The following is an 18,728-nucleotide window of genomic DNA, read 5'->3' as shown; positions in this document are numbered from 1 at the left end:
AGTTTTTTTTTTAAAAGTCTAGGTTATAGAGTAGGACTTGCCATGAAATGGGGTCCCTTGATGTTGGGCTGCAAGCTTAAATGCATTGTACAATCCATGAACTAAAACCCCATTATTTATTTTTGCACTGATGTATTGAGGTGAGTGAGCTTACTGAGGTGAGTTCTGGGCTCTCGGTATAATATTGTTTAGGCAATGTGATCACAGGGGGTGGTGAGTGCAGGTATGCACTCCATTTCCCGGTATGGTGAGTGTGTCGGTTTCCTGTATACTGTATATATATGTGTGTGTGTGTGTGTGTGTGTATGCGCGTGTGTGTGTGTGTGTGTGTGTGTGTGTCTATCTATCTATCTATCTATCTATATATATATATATATACACTGCTCAAAAAAATAAAGGGAACACTAAAATAACACATCCTAGATCTGAATGAATGAAATATTCTTATTAAATACTTTGTTCATTGCATAGTTGAATGTGTTGACAACAAAATCACACAAAAATTATCAATGGAAATCAAATTTATTAACCCATGGAGGTCTGGATTTGGAGTCACCTTCAAAATTAAAGTGGAAAAACACACTACAGGCTGATCCAACTTTGATGTAATGTCCTTAAAACAAGTCAAAATGAGGCTCAGTAGTGTGTGTGGCCTCCACGTGCCTGTATGACCTCCCTACAACACCTGGGCATGCTCCTAATGAGGTGGCGGATGGTCTCCTGAGGGATCTCCTCCCAGACCTGGACTAAAGCATCCGCCAACTCCTGGACAGTCTGTGGTGCAACGTGGCATTGGTGGATGGAGCGAGACATGATGTCCCAGATGTGCTCAATTGGATTCAGGTCTGGGGAACGGGCGGGCCAGTCCATAGCATCAATGCCTTCATCTTGCAGGAACTGCTGACACACTCCAGCCACATGAGGTCTAGCATTGTCTTGCTTTAGGAGGAACCCAGGGCCAACCACACCAGCATATGGTCTCACAAGGGGTCTGAGGATCTCATCTCGGTACCTAATGGCAGTCAGGCTACCTCTGGCGAGCACATGGAGGGCTGTGCGGCCCCCCAAAGAAATGCCACCCCACACCATTACTGACCCACTTCCAAACCGGTCATGCTGGAGGATGTTGCAGGCTGCAGAACATTCTCCTTGGCGTCTCCAGACTGTCACGTCTGTCACATGTGCTCAGTGAGAACCTGCTTTCATCTGCGAAGAGCACAGGGCGCCAGTGGCGAATTTGCCAATCTTGGTGTTCTCTGGCAAATGCCAAACGTCCTGCACGGTGTTGGGCTGTAAGCACAACCCCCACCTGTGGACGTCGGGCACTCATACCACCCTCATGGAGTCTGTTTCTGATCGTTTGAGTAGACACATGCACATTTGTGGCTTGCTGGAGGTCATTTTGTAGGGCTCTGGTAGTGCTCCTCATGTTCCTCCTAGCACAAAGGCGGAGGTAGCGGTCATGCTGCTGGGTTGTTGCCCTCCTACGGCCTTCTCCACGTCTCCTGATGTACTGGACTGTCTCCTGGTAGCACCTCCATGCTCTGGACACTACGCTGACAGACACAGCAAACCTTCTTGCCACAGCTCGCATTGATGTGCCATCCTGGATGAGCTGCACTACCTGAGCCACTTGTGTGGGTTGTAGGGAGGTCATACAGGCACGTGAAGGCCACACACACTACTGAGCCTCATTTTGACTTGTTTTAAGGACATTACATCAAAGTTGTATCAGCCTGTAGTGTGTTTCTCTAACGTCCTAGTGGATGCTGGGAACTCCGAAAGGACCATGGGGAATAGCGGCTCCGCAGGAGACTGGGCACAACTAAAAGAAAACTTTTAGACTACCTGGTGTGCACTGGCTCCTCCCACTATGACCCTCCTCCAAGCCTCAGTTAGATTTCTGTGCCCGGCCGAGCTGGATGCACACTAGGGGCTCTCCTGATCTCCTAGAAAGAAAGTTTATTTTAGGTTTTTTATTTTACAGTGAGATCTGCTGGCAACAGACTCACTGCATCGAGGGACTAAGGGGAGAAGAAGCGAACCTACCTGCTTGCAGCTAGCTTGGGCTTCTTAGGCTACTGGACACCATTAGCTCCAGAGGGATCGACCGCATGGAACTGGCCTTGGTGTTCGTTCCCGGAGCCGCGCCGCCGTCCCCCTTACAGAGCCAGAAGCAAGAAGAGGTCCGGAAAATCGGCGGCAGAAGACATCGGTCTTCACCAAGGTAGCGCACAGCACTGCAGCTGTGCGCCATTGCTCCTCATTCACACTCCGGTCACTGAGGGTGTAGGGCGCTGCGGGGGGGCACCCTGAGCAGCAATAAAAACACCTTGGCTGGAAATATATCACAATATATAGCCCCAGAGGCTATATATGTGATAAATACCCCTGCCAGAATCCATAAAAAAGCGGGAGAAAAGTCAGCGAAAAAGGGGCGGAGCTATCTCCCTCAGCACACTGGCGCCATTTTCTCTTCACAGTGCAGCTGGAAGACAGCTCCCCAGGCTTTCCCCTGTAGTTTGCAGGCTCAAAGGGTTAAAAAGAGAGGGGGGGCACTAAATTTAGGCGCAATATTGTATATACAAGCAGCTATTGGGAAAAATTCACTCAATATAGTGTTAATCCCTAAATTATATAGCGCTCTGGTGTGTGCTGGCATACTCTCTCTCTGTCTCCCCAAAGGGCTGTGTGGGGTCCTGTCCTCAGTCAGAGCATTCCCTGTGTGTGTGCGGTGTGTCGGTACGGCTGTGTCGACACGTTTGATGAGGAGGCTTATGTGGTGGCAGAGCAGATGCCGATAAATGTGATGTCGCCCCCTGTGGGGCCGACACCAGAGTGGATGGATAGGTGGAAGGTATAAACCGACAGTGTCAACTCCTTACATAAAAGGCTGGATGACGTAACAGCTGTGGGACAGCCGGCTTCTCAGCCCGCGCCTGCCCAGGCGTCTCAAAGGCCATCAGGGGCTCAAAAACGCCCGCTCCCTCAGATGGCAGACACAGATGTCGACACGGAGTCTGACTCCAGTGTCGACGAGGTTGAGACATATACACAATCCACTAGGAACATCCGTTACATGATCCCGGCAATAAAAAATGTGTTACACATTTCTGACATTAACCCAAGTACCACTAAAAAAGGGTTTTATGTTTGGGGAGAAAAAGCAGGCAGTGTTTTGTTCCCCCATCAAATGAGTGAATGAAGTGTGAAAAAGCGTGGGTTCCCCCGATAAGAAACTGGTAATTTCTAAAAAGTTACTGATGGCGTACCCTTTCCCGCCAGAGGATAAGTTACGCTGGGAGATATCCCCTAGGGTGGATAAGGCGCTCACACGTTTGTCAAAAAAGGTGGCACTGCCGTCTTAGGATACGGCCACTTTGAAGGTACCTGCTGATAAAAAGCAGGAGGCTATCCTGAAGTCTGTATTTACACACTCAGGTACTAGACTGAGACCTGCAGATAGCTGCAGCGTGGTCTGTGACCCTGTCAAACAGGGATACTATTTTGCGAACATAAGAGCATATTAAAGACGTCGTCTTATATTTGAGGGATGCACAGAGGGATATTTTGCCGGCTGGCATCCAGAATTAATGCAATGTCCATTCTGTCAGGAGGGTATTAGAGACCCGACACTGGACAGGTGATGCTGACTTTAAAATGCACATAGAGCCTTATAAGGGTGAGGAATTGTTTGGGGATGGTCTCTGGGACCTCGTATCCACAGCAACAGCTGGGAAGAAATTTTTTTACCTCAGGTTTCCTCACAGCCTAAGAAAGCACTGTATTATCAGGTACAGTCCTTTCGGCTTCAGAAAAGCAAGCGGGTCAAAGGCGCTTCCTTTCTGCACAGGGAAGAGGGAAAAAGCTGCACCAGTCAGCCAGTTCCCAGAATCAAAATTCTTCCCCCGCTTCCTCTGAGTCCACCGCATGACGCGGGGGCTCCACAGGTGTAGCCAGGTACGGTGGGGGGCCGCCTCAAAAATTTCAGCGATCAGTGGGCTCGCTCACAGGTGGATCCCTGGATCCTTCAAGTAGTATCTCAGGGGTACAAGCTGGAATTCGAGGCGTCTCCCCCCCGCCGTTTCCTCAAATCTGCCTTGCCGACAACTCCCTCAGGCAGGGAGGCTGTGCTAGAGGCAATTCACAAGCTGTATTCCCAGCAGGTGATAGTCAAGGTGCCCCTACTTCAACAAGGACGGGGTTACTATTCCACACTGTTTGTGGTACCGAAACCGGACGGTTCGGTGAGACCCATTTTAAATTTGAAATCCTTGAACACATACATAAAAAAATTCAAGTTCAAGATGGAATCGCTCAGGGCGGTTATTGCAAGCCTGGAGGAGGGGGATTACATGGTATCCCTGGACATCAAGGATGCTTACCTACATGTCCCCATTTACCATCCTCACCAGGAGTACCTCAGATTTGTGGTACAGGATTGCCATTACCAATTCCAAACACTGCCGTTTGGACTGTCCACGGCACCGAGGGTCTTTACCAAGGTAATGGCAGAAATGATGATACTCCTTCGAAAAAAGGGAGTTTTAATTATCCCGTACTTGGACGATCTCCTTATAAAGGCGAGGTCCAAGGAGCAGTTGTTGGTCGGAGTAGCACTATCTCGGGAAGTGCTACAACAGCACGGATGGATTCTATACATTCCAAAGTCACAGCTGGTTCCTACCACACGCCTACTGTTCCTGGGGATGGTTCTGGACACAGAACAGAAAAAAGTGTTTCTCCCGCAGGAGAAAGCCAAGGAGCTGTCATCTCTAGTCAGAGACCTCCTGAAACCAAAACAGGTATCGGTGCATCACTGCACACGAGTCCTGGGGAAAATGGTAGCTTCTTACGAAGCAAAATTCCATTCGGCAGGTTCCATGCAAGAACCTTTCAGTGGGACCTCTTGGACAAGTGGTCGGGATCGCATCTTCAGATGCATCGGCTGATAACCCTGTCTCCAAGGACCAGGGTATCTCTACTGTGGTGGCTGCAGAGTGCTCATCTTCAAGAGGGCCGCAGATTCGACATACAGGACTGGGTCCTGGTAACCACGGATGCCAGCCTTCGAGGCTGGGGGGCAGTCACACAGGGAAGAAATTTCCAAGGACTTTGGTCAAGTCAGGAGTCGTCCCTACACATAAATATTCCGGAACTGAGGGCCATTTACAATGGCAAGGCCTCTGCTTCAAAACCAGCCGGTACTGATCCAATCAGACAACATCACGGCAGTCGCCCATGTAAACCGACAGGGCGGCACAAGAAGCATGATGGCGATGGCAGAAGCCACAAGGATTCTCCGATGGGCGGAAAATCACGTCTTAGCACTGTCAGCAGTGTTCATTCCGGGAGTGGACAACTGGGAAGCAGACTTCCTCAGCAGACACGACCTACACCCGGGAGAGTGGGGACTTCATCCAGAAGTCTTCCAGCTGATTGTAAATCGTTGGAAAAGGCTACAGGTGGACATGATGGCGTCCCGCCTCAACAAAAAGCTAAAAAGATATTGCGCCAGGTCAAAAGACCCTCAGGCGATAGCTGTGGACGCTCTAGTGACACCGTGGGTGTACCAGTCGGTTTATGTGTTCCCTCCTCTTCCTCTCATACCAAAGGTACTGAGAATAATAAGAAAGAGAGGAGTAAGATCTATACTCATCGTTCCGGATTGGCCAAGAAGAACTTGGTACCCGGAACTACAAGAAATGATCTCAGAGGACCCTTGGCCTCTGCCGCTCCGACAGGACCTGCTACAGCAGGGGCCCTGTCTGTTCCAAGACTTACCGTGGCTGCGTTTGACGGCATGACGGTTGAACGCCGGATCCTGATGGAAAAGGGCATTCCGGTTGAAGTCATTCCTACGCTGATAAAAGCTAGGAAGGATGTGACAGCAAAACATTATCACCGCATATGGCGAAAATATGTTGCTTGGTGTGAGGCTATGAAGGCCCCAACAGAAGAATTTCAGCTGGGTCGATTTCTGCACTTCCTACAGTCAGGAGTGACTATGGGCCTAAAATTGGGATCCATTAAAGTCCAGATTTCGGCCCTGTCTATTTTCTTTCAAAAAGAACTGGCTTCACTGCCTGAAGTTCAGACGTTTGTTAAGGGAGTGCTGCATATTCAGCCCCCTTTTGTGCCTCCAGTGGCACCTTGGGATCTCAACGTTGTGTTGGATTTCCTAAAATCACATTGGTTTGAACCACTTCAGACCGTGGAGTTGAAATATCTCACGTGGAAAGTGGTCATGCTTTTGGCCTTGGCTTCGGCTAGGCGTGTGTCAGAATTGGCGGCTTTGTCATGTAAAAGCCCCTATCTGATCTTCCATATGGACAGGGCAGAATTGAGGACTCGTCCCCAATTTCTCCCTAAGGTGGTATCAGCGTTTCATTTGAACCAACCTATTGTGGTGCCTGTGGCTACTCGGGACTTGGTGGCTTTCAAGTTGCTGGATGTAGTCCGGTCCCTGAAAATCTATGTTTCCAGGACGGCTAGAAAAACTGACTCGCTGTTTATCCTGCATGCACCCAACAAGCTGGGTGCTCCTGCTTCTAAGCAGACTATTGCTCGCTGGATCTGTAGTACGATTCAACTTGCACATTCTGCGGCTGGACTGCCGCATCCTAAATCAGTCAAAGCCTATTCCACAAGGAAGGTGGGCTCATCTTGGGCGGCTATTGTGGTGCCTGCGGCTACTAGGGACTTGGAGGACTCCAAGTTACTGGACGTAGTCAGGGCCCTCAAAATATATATTTCCAGGACGGCTGGAGTCAGGAAATCTGACTCGCTGTTTATCCTGTATGCACCCAACAAGCTGGGTGCTCCTGCTTCTAAGCAGACGATTGCTCGTTGGATTTGTAGTACAATTCAGCTTGCGCATTCTGTGGCAGGCCTGCCACAGCCAAAATCTGTAAAAGCCCATTCCACAAGGAAGGTGGGCTCATCTTGGGCGGCTGCCCGAGGGGTCTCGGCTTTACAACTTTGCCGAGCTGCTACCTGGTCGGGTTCAAACACGTTTGCAAAATTCTACAAGTTTGATACCCTGGCTGAGGAGGACCTTGAGTTTGCTCATTCGGTGCTGCAGAGTCATCCGCACTCTCCCGCCCGTTTGGGAGCTTTGGTATAATCCCCATGGTCCTTACGGAGTACCCAGCATCCACTAGGACGTCAGAGAAAATAAGATTTTACTCACCGATAAATCTATTTCTCATAGTCCGTAGTGGATGCTGGGAGCCCGTCCCAAGTGCGGACCTCTGCAATACTTGTATATAGTTTTTGCTTAACTATAAGGGTTTTTTGTTCTGAGCCATCTGTTTAATGAGGCTCAGTTGTTGTTCATACTGTTAACTGGGTATAGTTATCACGAGTTGTACGGTGTGATTGGTGTGGCTGGTATGAGTCTTACCCTGGATTCCAAATCCTTTCCTAGTAATGTCAGCTCTTCCGGGCACAGTTTCCCTAACTGAGGTCTGGAGGAGGGGCATAGAGGGAGGAGCCAGTGCACACCAGATGTAGTACCTAATCTTTCTTTAAAGAGTGCCCAGTCTCCTGCGGAGCCCGTCTATTCCCATGGTACTTACGGAGTACCCAGCATCCACTACGGACTACGAGAAATAGATTTACCGGTGAGTAAAATCTTATTTTTACCACGTAACTGAAATAATTTCACATCAGACCTCCTCAAACATGACTTGTACAATGATGATCTATTCAAAAAAATTGAACAACACTTCCCTGAGCAGCCACTTCAGAATCAGCAAATATCTGTTTCATCCTACATTATCTCCACATAGAACTATTTTGTCACAACAGGGACCATTTTATAAAATAGATATACCACTCTTGGGTGTGCGGTCACACTCTGATGTATCCACGCCTCAGGTGGTTGTACACAGGCCAAGGCGTGCGTATATCAGAGTGAAACGCACACACAAGAGTGGTACAGGTTGAGTATCCCTTATCCAAAATGCTTGGGACCAGAGGTATTTTGGATATCGGATTTTTCCGTATTTTGGAATAATTGCATACCATAATGAGATATCATGGCAATGGGACCTAAATCTAAGCACATAATGCATTTATGTTTTATATACACCTTATACACACAGCCTGAAGGTCATTTTAGCAAATATTTTTTATAACTTTGTGCATTAAACAAAGTGTGTCTACATTCACACAATTCATTTATGTTTCATATACACCTTATATACACAGTCTGAAGGTCATTTAATACAATATTTTTAATAACTGTGTGTACTAAACAAAGTTTGTGTACATTGAGTCATCAGAAAACAAAAGTTTCACTATCTCACTCTCGCTCAAAAAAGTCCGTATTTCGGAATATTCCGTATTTCGGATATTTGGATATGGGATACTCAACCTGTATATCTATTTTATATATGGTGTATGTACATATATATATATATATATATATATATATATATATATATATACTCATTTATACATATAATATTTTTTTATCTTATGTATAGTTATCTCATATCTATTGATTTGTCTATTGTTTATACAATGTCTGTCCAAAAATAGTTTAGTAAAGCTGTCAAACCTTTTATATGTATACTTTTATTTTCTATTGCTCTAGTCTATAAAATAGAATTAATTGTACTTTTGGAGGTTTTTCAGTGTCTTTACTTGACGGTATATAAAATATCTTCATGTAATAACAGTCACTTTAAACTGTGTGTCAGGCCCGGTAATAATTTAGCATCTATTTTACCTTGGTGTAAGATCTATTTCTCTTCTAAATCTACAGTATTGTGCATGCATTTTGGTATTACAGGTAATATTGGTCACAGATATAAGACAGTTAGATATGATTGTCTTATGATAGAGAATGGCTTATTTTTCATGACTATATACAGTATGAATACACCTAATGATTGATTTCTTTTCTTTTTCTTCACATAAACAGAATGTGTTAGACGATAGATGCGTTCTGTACAGTCTTTATGGCATAGTGGAGCACAGAGAGAAGGACACTATGTAGCATATGTGAAGATCAGAATGCCTTTTAAAAAAGCATATAAAAGCAACCATGCGAATAAACATTCATCCGGTCAGTATTTCTGTATTGTACATCAGATGATTATGGAGAGAATGTTGCAATTACTCGCACTGCACAGGCAATGCTTAGTTAAGCTGCCCACATGTGCTACCATATCACATTTTATACTGTCCAACTGGCCTGATATTGCAGGGGTGACGACTAAAATCAATAGCTGTCCCTTATAATGATCCTCAGAAAATCAAGCTGATCAGGCAAGACAGAAAATGTGGTAGCATCAGGGCCATCTTAACGTATAGACACACTAATCAACAGCCCAGAGCGGCGAGTGTACCTGCCTCACACCCTGCAGCCTGACAAAAAATGGATGTCAGCATGCTGATTGGTGGATGGCTGGAGCTGCCAGCCATTCACTGTGTGGCAGCATGCAGAAAGACGGTGCAGGAAGGACATGTCATGATTTTTGTTAAAGTTTTTTTCCTGTGAATGGGTGTGTATTGCTTTTCCCAGGGCCTACAATGCTGTTAAGACGATCCTGGGTAGCATATCACCAAGTTAACAGGCCTTTAAATATTTGGTGTAGTTTGCACTGGCGCTAAATATTAAAAGATGTATCCCTTTTTGTTTAGAGGGATTTCCCGGCCAACAAACCAATAGGCCAAATAAAAGTTAAAATGTACAAACTTTTGTTAAAACACAAAATACTGACATGAACATACACAAATAAAGTGCATCTGTGGGGCTGGACCAGTTAGAAGGTGAATGTGGAAATGGAAAAAATGTCTCTCACCATGAATCAGGGTTGCGGTGGGCTAGCTTTTTAGAAAAGCAACAGTGTCCCAGGCTGAATCTGGCCTAGGCACCACCGCAGCAGGTTTATTCAGCTTGTGAGTCCTTTTGAATCCACCACTGGTCCTCTCCCCTTGTCGCCTCCGTCTGTAAACAACGCGTTTCGGTCACTTAGCTGTGACCTTTTTCAAGTTCCTGGATGGAGGCTGTATGATCCTGGTGGTCTATTTATACCCCTCTTTATTAATGGCAATGTTTTCACCTGCGGGTAGTGAGCTCCGCAATTACCGGACATTCACTTCCGGAAGTCGCGGTTTGCGTTCCAACTGCTACCGGAAATGACGTCGCGTGCGTTCCATCAGTACCGGAAGTTGCGCGATCGCGACTGTAGTACATTGTGCTTCTGGATTTACTTGCTTTAGGCATTGCAGATAGTTATTTCGTATTGCAAACACCCATTTCGTGTCCACAAATTATCAAGCAAGGCTTTTCTTTTCTGGAGATGTCATTTTGAGGGAATGGATAAAATTATTGTAGATGATGCCCGTTCCGCCATCTTTCTCCATGGAAAATAGCCAGTAGCAAATGATTTCTTCCTTTTAAGAGGGTTTTTTTTGGATTATTGGGTTCTTTTCTCCTCATATATTCAGGGACCCTCTCTGACCAAACTTTGTGGTACTTTTTATTCCCACCAGTCCATCCCTATTACCCGAGTAGGGTCCCTGTTTTCTTTATGCAGGAGTTCGCCCCAGGAATTAGTATCAATAGTAATTCATCATTGTTGATACATAGAAGAGAAGAGAGAAACATTTTAGTTAAAAAAGAAGAATTGTATGTGACTTGGTATACGTGAATTTTTATGACCAGACAGAAAGATTAAAATAGTTAAAATGTAAAATATAAATAAATAAAAGGGGGATAACAGTGTGCATTCATAAGACATTTCATAGAGACAAGTCAATCTAAAAACCATTTCAGTTCGAAATCGACATTGTGTCCATTAGGTTTCAGGGAATTGAGGTCAAAGATCCAACGCATCTCGGTTTGTGCGAGACGCTTATCAAGATCTCTATTTTTCCAATTTGTTTTGATCTGTTGGATTCCCAGGTACCTCACAATGTGCCCCTCACATTTGTTATGTATCTTGCTGAAATGGTCCGTAAAGGGATGGCTATCCAGACCCTTGCGGATGTTATACACATGTTCCGCCATTCGTGTTTTTAAGGGTCTGGATGTTTTCCCCACATATATCTTTCCACACTTGCATTCAAGTAAATATATGACGTTTCTTGAATGACAAGTTATGAAATCCCTAATTTTGTATTTTTTTTCCTTTGACTATGAATTCTGTAATTTTCCTTGGAATGTCTTTTTTAGTGGTGGTTTTACACATCAAGCAGGTACCACACCTGCTTGATGTGTAAAACCACCACTAAAAAAGACATTCCAAGGAAAATTACAGAATTCATAGTCAAAGGAAAAAAATACAAAATTAGGGATTTCATAACTTGTCATTCAAGAAACGTCATATATTTACTTGAATGCAAGTGTGGAAAGATATATGTGGGGAAAACATCCAGACCCTTAAAAACACGAATGGCGGAACATGTGTATAACATCCGCAAGGGTCTGGATAGCCATCCCTTTTCGGACCATTTCAGCAAGATACATAACAAATGTGAGGGGCACATTGTGAGGTACCTGGGAATCCAACAGATCAAAACAAATTGGAAAAATAGAGATCTTGATAAGCGTCTCGCACAAACCGAGATGCGTTGGATCTTTGACCTCAATTCCCTGAAACCTAATGGACACAATGTCGATTTCGAACTGAAATGGTTTTTAGATTGACTTGTCTCTATGAAATGTCTTATGAATGCACACTGTTATCCCCCTTTTATTTATTTATATTTTACATTTTAACTATTTTAATCTTTCTGTCTGGTCATAAAAATTCACGTATACCAAGTCACATACAATTCTTCTTTTTTAACTAAAATGTTTCTCTCTTCTCTTCTATGTATCAACAATGATGAATTACTATTGATACTAATTCCTGGGGCGAACTCCTGCATAAAGAAAACAGGGACCCTACTCGGGTAATAGGGATGGACTGGTGGGAATAAAAAGTACCACAAAGTTTGGTCAGAGAGGGTCCCTGAATATATGAGGAGAAAAGAACCCAATAATCCAAAAAAAAACCTCTTAAAAGGAAGAAATCATTTGCTACTGGCTATTTTCCATGGAGAAAGATGGCGGAACGGGCATCATCTACAATAATTTTATCCATTCCCTCAAAATGACATCTCCAGAAAAGAAAAGCCTTGCTTGATAATTTGTGGACACGAAATGGGTGTTTGCAATACGAAATAACTATCTGCAATGCCTAAAGCAAGTAAATCCAGAAGCACAATGTACTACAGTCGCGATCGCGCAACTTCCGGTACTGATGGAACGCACGCGACGTCATTTCCGGTAGCAGTTGGAACGCAAACCGCGACTTCCGGAAGTGAATGTCCGGTAATTGCGGAGCTCACTACCCGCAGGTGAAAACATTGCCATTAATAAAGAGGGGTATAAATAGACCACCAGGATCATACAGCCTCCATCCAGGAACTTGAAAAAGGTCACAGCTAAGTGACCGAAACGCGTTGTTTACAGACGGAGGCGACAAGGGGAGAGGACCAGTGGTGGATTCAAAAGGACTCACAAGCTGAATAAACCTGCTGCGGTGGTGCCTAGGCCAGATTCAGCCTGGGACACTGTTGCTTTTCTAAAAAGCTAGCCCACCGCAACCCTGATTCATGGTGAGAGACATTTTTTCCATTTGCACATTCACCTTCTAACTGGTCCAGCCCCACAGATGCACTTTATTTGTGTATGTTCATGTCAGTATTTTGTGTTTTAACAAAAGTTTGTACATTTTAACTTTTATTTGGCCTATTGGTTTGTTGGCCGGGAAATCCCTCTAAACAAAAAGGGATACATCTTTTAATATTTAGCGCCAGTGCAAACTACACCATTTTCACTTGCTTTTCGGTATATGGAATTTATGTGTTTTTTCCCTGGTGTGTAGAAGCAGGGCTGCTTATATTTATTTGCTGCGCAACATTGCGGTTGTACACCCATCTTCTTTGGCCTTTAAATATTTCACAGAAGTGCATCTATTGCAAAAGATATAGTGATGTACTCTATAACATCAACTCTTAGCTCAAGCAAAAAGTATTGAGCACATGCTAACAGATCTATCCTAACTTAGCATACAGACATGACTGTGTGTGTTGATAAAGCTAAATATTTATCTTATATAAAACCCTTTATGAGGTCTAAGAACACTGTACGCTATTTACGTATGGAGTACCGTAAGGGTACGCTCGTTGCGTAACGATCGCTTAGCCGTGGTCGAGACGCTCAAGCGTCACGTTCGCTCACGGCCGAGAGATCACAGGCAGGCACGCTATTGGCTGCCGACTAACGTAATGATTCGCTATAGCGTAGCGGACGCTCGGGACCACGAGGAGATCACCAGCGGCGCTGACGCTCACAATGTTAAACCTTTAAATCTAAACCATAAACAATGTAATATGCTGTAAAACCTTAGTGTAGAGATAGGGTGTAGATGCAACACAGTGTAACCTTATTAACTTAAAAGCTGTTTGAGCGTCACCGACGCTCTGTGAATACTTAACACTATAAGAAATACACAGATACCGTGCTTAGGGTCCAACGCCTAATATATATATTATGAATGTTATACTTGCAAAAGAATTAATACAATACAAGTCATACACTACAATATAACATAGACTACCTAACCAGATAACTACACATGAAATACAATACAATACTATTACGTTTAGGAGAGTACGAGAGAAAGAAGAGAAGAGAGAGAAAGAGAGATGTGGCCCATAACAACAAGAAAGACAATATGATTTCGGAGAAAACTTACGCACAAAGGAAACGATCGCATGCGCCTCTGGACATCCAGCTCCCGATTTTCAGCAATGATAACCGTTGAAGAGTGAGAGCTGGATGTGATCGGCTTGTCTATTTATGCCCCACACACAATACAATTCAATGGTCCCTACAATCTCATTGTTCATTGGACACAGGAATTCCTCCTCGCATTATAACAAAAGGTCATAGGTTGATTCATACAGGTGGGCTGTCACTATTTCCAACAGCTCAGGTGGGAGGGAAACTGGGTTTCCCGCCGCATGGATAAGTAAGTGCAAATACAGTAAATGTTCATAAACTTCTTATGTCCATAACTATTCGCACGAGCGATTAATCTGCTTCAAACCAACACCGGAATATTGCTAATTAAATACTCTTCCGATGGGTACTAAACACCACTGTATTACTCCTGTCTGACCCTTCGTATCAAACAAAGAGGGATTTCTCTGTTCATGAACATTCTACATTAACCAAACTTTCAGAATCTATCAAAGGGACCATGATCTACAAAATACATTATATAGTGGAAATATGTAACGATTGGGTCGCACGCTACGAACACATGAACTCTACCGTAAATGCACATACCGCGCACCCGCGGGTGCCCGCAACAGCGAGTATGCGCACGCACGGGAGAGCGCACGCATGCGCGGCGCAGACCTGTGTGAGGTGCAAATATGGCAGTGTGCATAGAGATATTTTTCTGACTTTGACAGTCCACCCTTTGGCAGTCAACAATAACTGCCACTTCCTAAAACATTTCAAAAAGAGAAAAATATATGTCAGGGGTTAATACATTTACATGGTTGGGTAGGGGAGGAGAGGAGAAGGTAGGAAAAGGGTATGACCTAGTGTGATAGCAGAAGCATGTGTGTATGAATCCGTGCTTGGGGGTCATGTATCATCGTGCCGTACGTGTTTTAAATCAAGCTTCGAGGTATTGCGAAGTATACATTTGAATACCTTCTTATCCCGTGGTACGGGTCTGTGGATGGGCTGTCAAACTTTACCGAGCTCTTTTCGGATTTTGAACAAAATGGGGAGCACATTTTAGTTGATGATACATGAATGGGGGAATATGTGATTGCTGATATCTGTGCCTGTATTCCTTATACTATGTGTGTAATTACCTGAAGGTTGTAGAGATGAAGAAAAGACATAATTACGGTAAATGCAGTGGTATTCTATGTCAGGTAAATGAACATTTGTCGGTTGAAGTCTTGTTCGGTGTCTGTTGAATGCAGTCTTCTTTGTGCTTTTGCCCATAAGGTGCGAGCAAAAGCTTTGTCAATGTCCATAGATTTACAAAAGTGTTGGGCTAGCGTAATTTTAAAATTTCTAGGGAAACTGGGGATCTATGGCAAAGTTCATCAAAAATCTGCGTATCAGGTTGTCAAAACTTCTTCTTTAATCCATCTGTTGTCTGTATATCGGCTCATCAAAATTCCTCGTCCAAGTGGGTCTTTTTACCTTGGAGAAAACGGAAAAACAGGTGAAAGAAACGGACCGTAGAAATCGCATTTTCATCACATCATTGTTTCTACATTTGGGTCATAAATCAAATCCATTGGAATTACAATTTCCTCACTCCTTAAACTCATCACCCTGGTACTTCGTTTGCACTTCGTTAAAGCCTGACCGCATCTAAATATCAAGCCAATCGTTATGATAACACCTAAGATACATAGGAGAAACTTCCCAACATCCATTATGACTCCTTGAGCCCATTCTCCTAAACCGGAGAACCAATTTCGCGGGTTCAACCATGACACCCAACCAGTCAGCTCATTACCTACAGCAGCAAGAGTGAGATTGTGTCTCCTGCGAAATTCCCACTTCAGTTGGAGAATATCGTCCATCTTTTGGTCTATGACCTCGACCGGGTCCTCGGTACTATTTGTAATATATGTGCAACATTTCACGCCGTACTGCGTTGCCAGTGTGACACAATATCCACCTGTTACTGCCGTGAGATAATTGAGAATCATTCTATGCTGAACCAGTTCTGTTTTATAAGCTTGAAGTTCTCTTCCAGTATACCTAAACGTGTCATCATACATTTCTGTGATATTGTCTAACAAATTTGCGAGCGCAGATATGTATTTATAATTCAACACTCCTCTGGCGGTGCGAGTGAAATCTAACGCGATTAGAACCTGAATCCCGGTGGATTCATGGATCATGTCAGAGGCCGGATGCTCTGTTCTTTCTATCAGGTGCCGTTTAACTACGTGCTCGTAATGGGTGTGAGTATAAGGAGCTTGGGCAACACGGTGTATATCCTTCATTTTGGCATGTGATACAGTCATTACTTCAGGCAGTACTTTTCCAATATAACACAATCCTTCAGAGTTTGGGGCAAGCCACTTGTACGCCTTCCTCCCGCATATGAAATATGCATCATGGGGGAGAACATATGGGACGGAGTAGGACATAACCATATTACACATCTTCCATGTGAAATCTCCTAACCCTAATTCTCCCATCTGTCTAGTACACGTATCAGCTTGTACGATATGTGCACAGTATCCTGGTGATACCTCTCCAACTCTCGTAATCCTATTTCCTAGGGTATACCTATATCGGAAAGATTTTCCTCTACTGGCTATGTGGCGTACAAGCTCTGTATCTGTCGGCATTCTATCTGCTCTATATGAAAAGGTCATGGTTTGGTTACTCCATGACACTTCCCAATTTCCCGGCTTTCGGGGATTGGAAATGTTAAAACATACTAGGGATCTATCCACATGATATTGGTGGAGCTTCAAACTAGGAGGACTGGAGATATTAAACCTCCTGTCCACCGGTCTCCCACCCTTTAGCTCAAGTACCTCCCCTATCGTTAAAGGAAATGGTACTAGTCCTGATTTGCTATGACCTTGAGGTACTTGAGAGCATACCCAACAATCTGTTTGATTTAGCACACTACCCACTAAGGAGTGATAGTCACTCAAGGGATGCCGGTCCATGTGGATATTAAAACTGGATTGGCATTTCTTGATGCACCCATCCTCAACTACATTGTCACAGAGCCTACAGATACAGTTTTCTTTTCAGCTAACAAATGTTTACAAATAACATGGCTGCTAGATCGTTTCCGGTACTCGCCTTTTGCTTGGTGGTTGTGTTGCTATTGGAAATTTACACCTCCGTCTCAGTCATCGGAACCTTTCTGGATCCTTTCTCGACCTCTCTAGTACTCTCGCCGGAACAGACTGCTCTGGTCAACATCATGGTCAACAGGAAAATCCAGATCACAGTCTCTTGGGGCAAGTCCATCTTACAGGAGGAGAAAAGAAGAAATTTGTAATGGGGGTACAGGAAAACAGTTTGAGGGGGAGAGAAACTTGTTACGATAATTAAGTTCTCTAGTCTTGTTGTTCTTCTTGTTCTGCTGTCATCTCAAAGGTGCTGTCTCTCAGTCTTCCAAACGAACATTCCGGTGATGCAATAATCCTTCCAAACCAGCGAACTTTCTGTAAGGAGCAAAAAATCTTGCATTACCATTTGCCTAACTGAGGTGTGACATACCATCTTTAAAACATGAAAACATGAGAAAGAAGAGAGAAAACAAAAAAAACAAAAGAGAGAGAGAACAATTCATATATGTATATATCACATAAATCAACAGAGAACAACAACAGGGAAAAAAAACATTTTTTTTCAAACATAAACGTTTTCTAAAACATTGTCAGATCATCAGGCTGTCATATCTACATGTCCAATGGTTTCCTTGCGCAGTCCCTCCCCCCAGCACTTCCATATTCCACTGTCTGTATCTGGCCAGAATACATTGATGCGGATAGGTCATGCTGGGGTTTGGTAGACTTCTGCAAAGACCAAGTATATATGCAATGTTTGAATCCTACCAATAATCGTCAGAGATGGGGAGAGAGAAAAAGAAACATTTCACAGATACATTTACTACGTTTCACCCGGTCATTCCTGTGTCTTCAGGGAATGACCTCCCAATTTATTAACTATAACCTCAGGCTTACCATCAGTCCTAATGATCACCTTTCCTGATTGCACATTATGGGTGTGGCTCAAAATTCTTCCTATATGATCCCTGTTTATAATTGTGTGTGTTTTAATTTTGCTCATTTCTTGGTCTAGGGGGTCTGACTTTATGTGGGTTATTACAGTTGCTGGCATAATGCCCTTCTCTTCTACAATGATAACAAACCCTGGGTTTCCTCCAAGTGTCAATGACCTGAGGTCTTGGTTGATTTGATGCCTCCTCAAACGCTCGGATGCTCATCCGCCATCAACCGTTTTCCCTGTGCTTCCCTGATTCCTTGGATACCATGATTATGTCGTTGTCTAAGGGGCTGATGTGACTTTTGTCTACTTCCTGATCTACAATCTCTTGCAAAATGACCTTCCTTCTGGCAATTGTAACAGATTTCCACATTTAAATTTCTCGCAGGGGTTTGGGGCTTATGCTGGAGTGGTCTTGTGGTTAGGGCCTGTATACTTGCGGCCATTAATTTATCACTTTGTGACTCTCTGTATCTGGTGATATTTCGATCAATATCAATAGCGGCCTCTCTTAATGCGGCCACTGAGATATTTCTCCAGTTTGGGTTGGTGGTCTGTACCCTTGTACTCAATACCTCCTTTAAACCATTCATTAATACCTTAACCGCTATTTCTCTATGCTGTGCGCATGTTTTGATGTCTGTGATCCCAGTGTTCCTAGCCATTACTTGCAGTGCTCGATTGAAATAATTGGAGATACTTTCCCTTTCGTTTTGTCTTATGGAGAAGATTTCATTCCACTTGACAACGGCAGGGAAATATACTTCCAACTGTTGGTTTATCTGCTTAATACATTCCTGATTGTGTTCCTCCGTTTGAGGTACTTCTGTGTCTAATTGACAATCAGTAATAAATGTCGCAGAGTCAACACCGGAGGGCAAACATGCCCTCAGCACTGTCCGCCAATCTTTGTTGG

General features: G+C 44.1%; 1 protein-coding gene across 1 annotated transcript in view; it reads left to right on the top strand.

The window, feature by feature from the left end:
* The window catches only part of USP45 (ubiquitin specific peptidase 45), a 478,824-nt gene that overhangs the window by 427,300 nt on the left and 32,796 nt on the right, over window positions 1-18,728 (top strand). The window contains 2 exon segments of the mRNA XM_063917030.1: window positions 8,933-8,984; window positions 8,987-9,076. Coding sequence (XP_063773100.1) covers window positions 8,933-8,984; window positions 8,987-9,076 — 142 coding nt within the window.

The sequence above is a fragment of the Pseudophryne corroboree genome, chromosome 4 (assembly GCF_028390025.1).
Source record: "Pseudophryne corroboree isolate aPseCor3 chromosome 4, aPseCor3.hap2, whole genome shotgun sequence".
NCBI classification, from domain to species: Eukaryota; Metazoa; Chordata; class Amphibia; order Anura; family Myobatrachidae; genus Pseudophryne; species Pseudophryne corroboree.
This window is presented reverse-complemented; position numbering and strand designations above follow the sequence as displayed.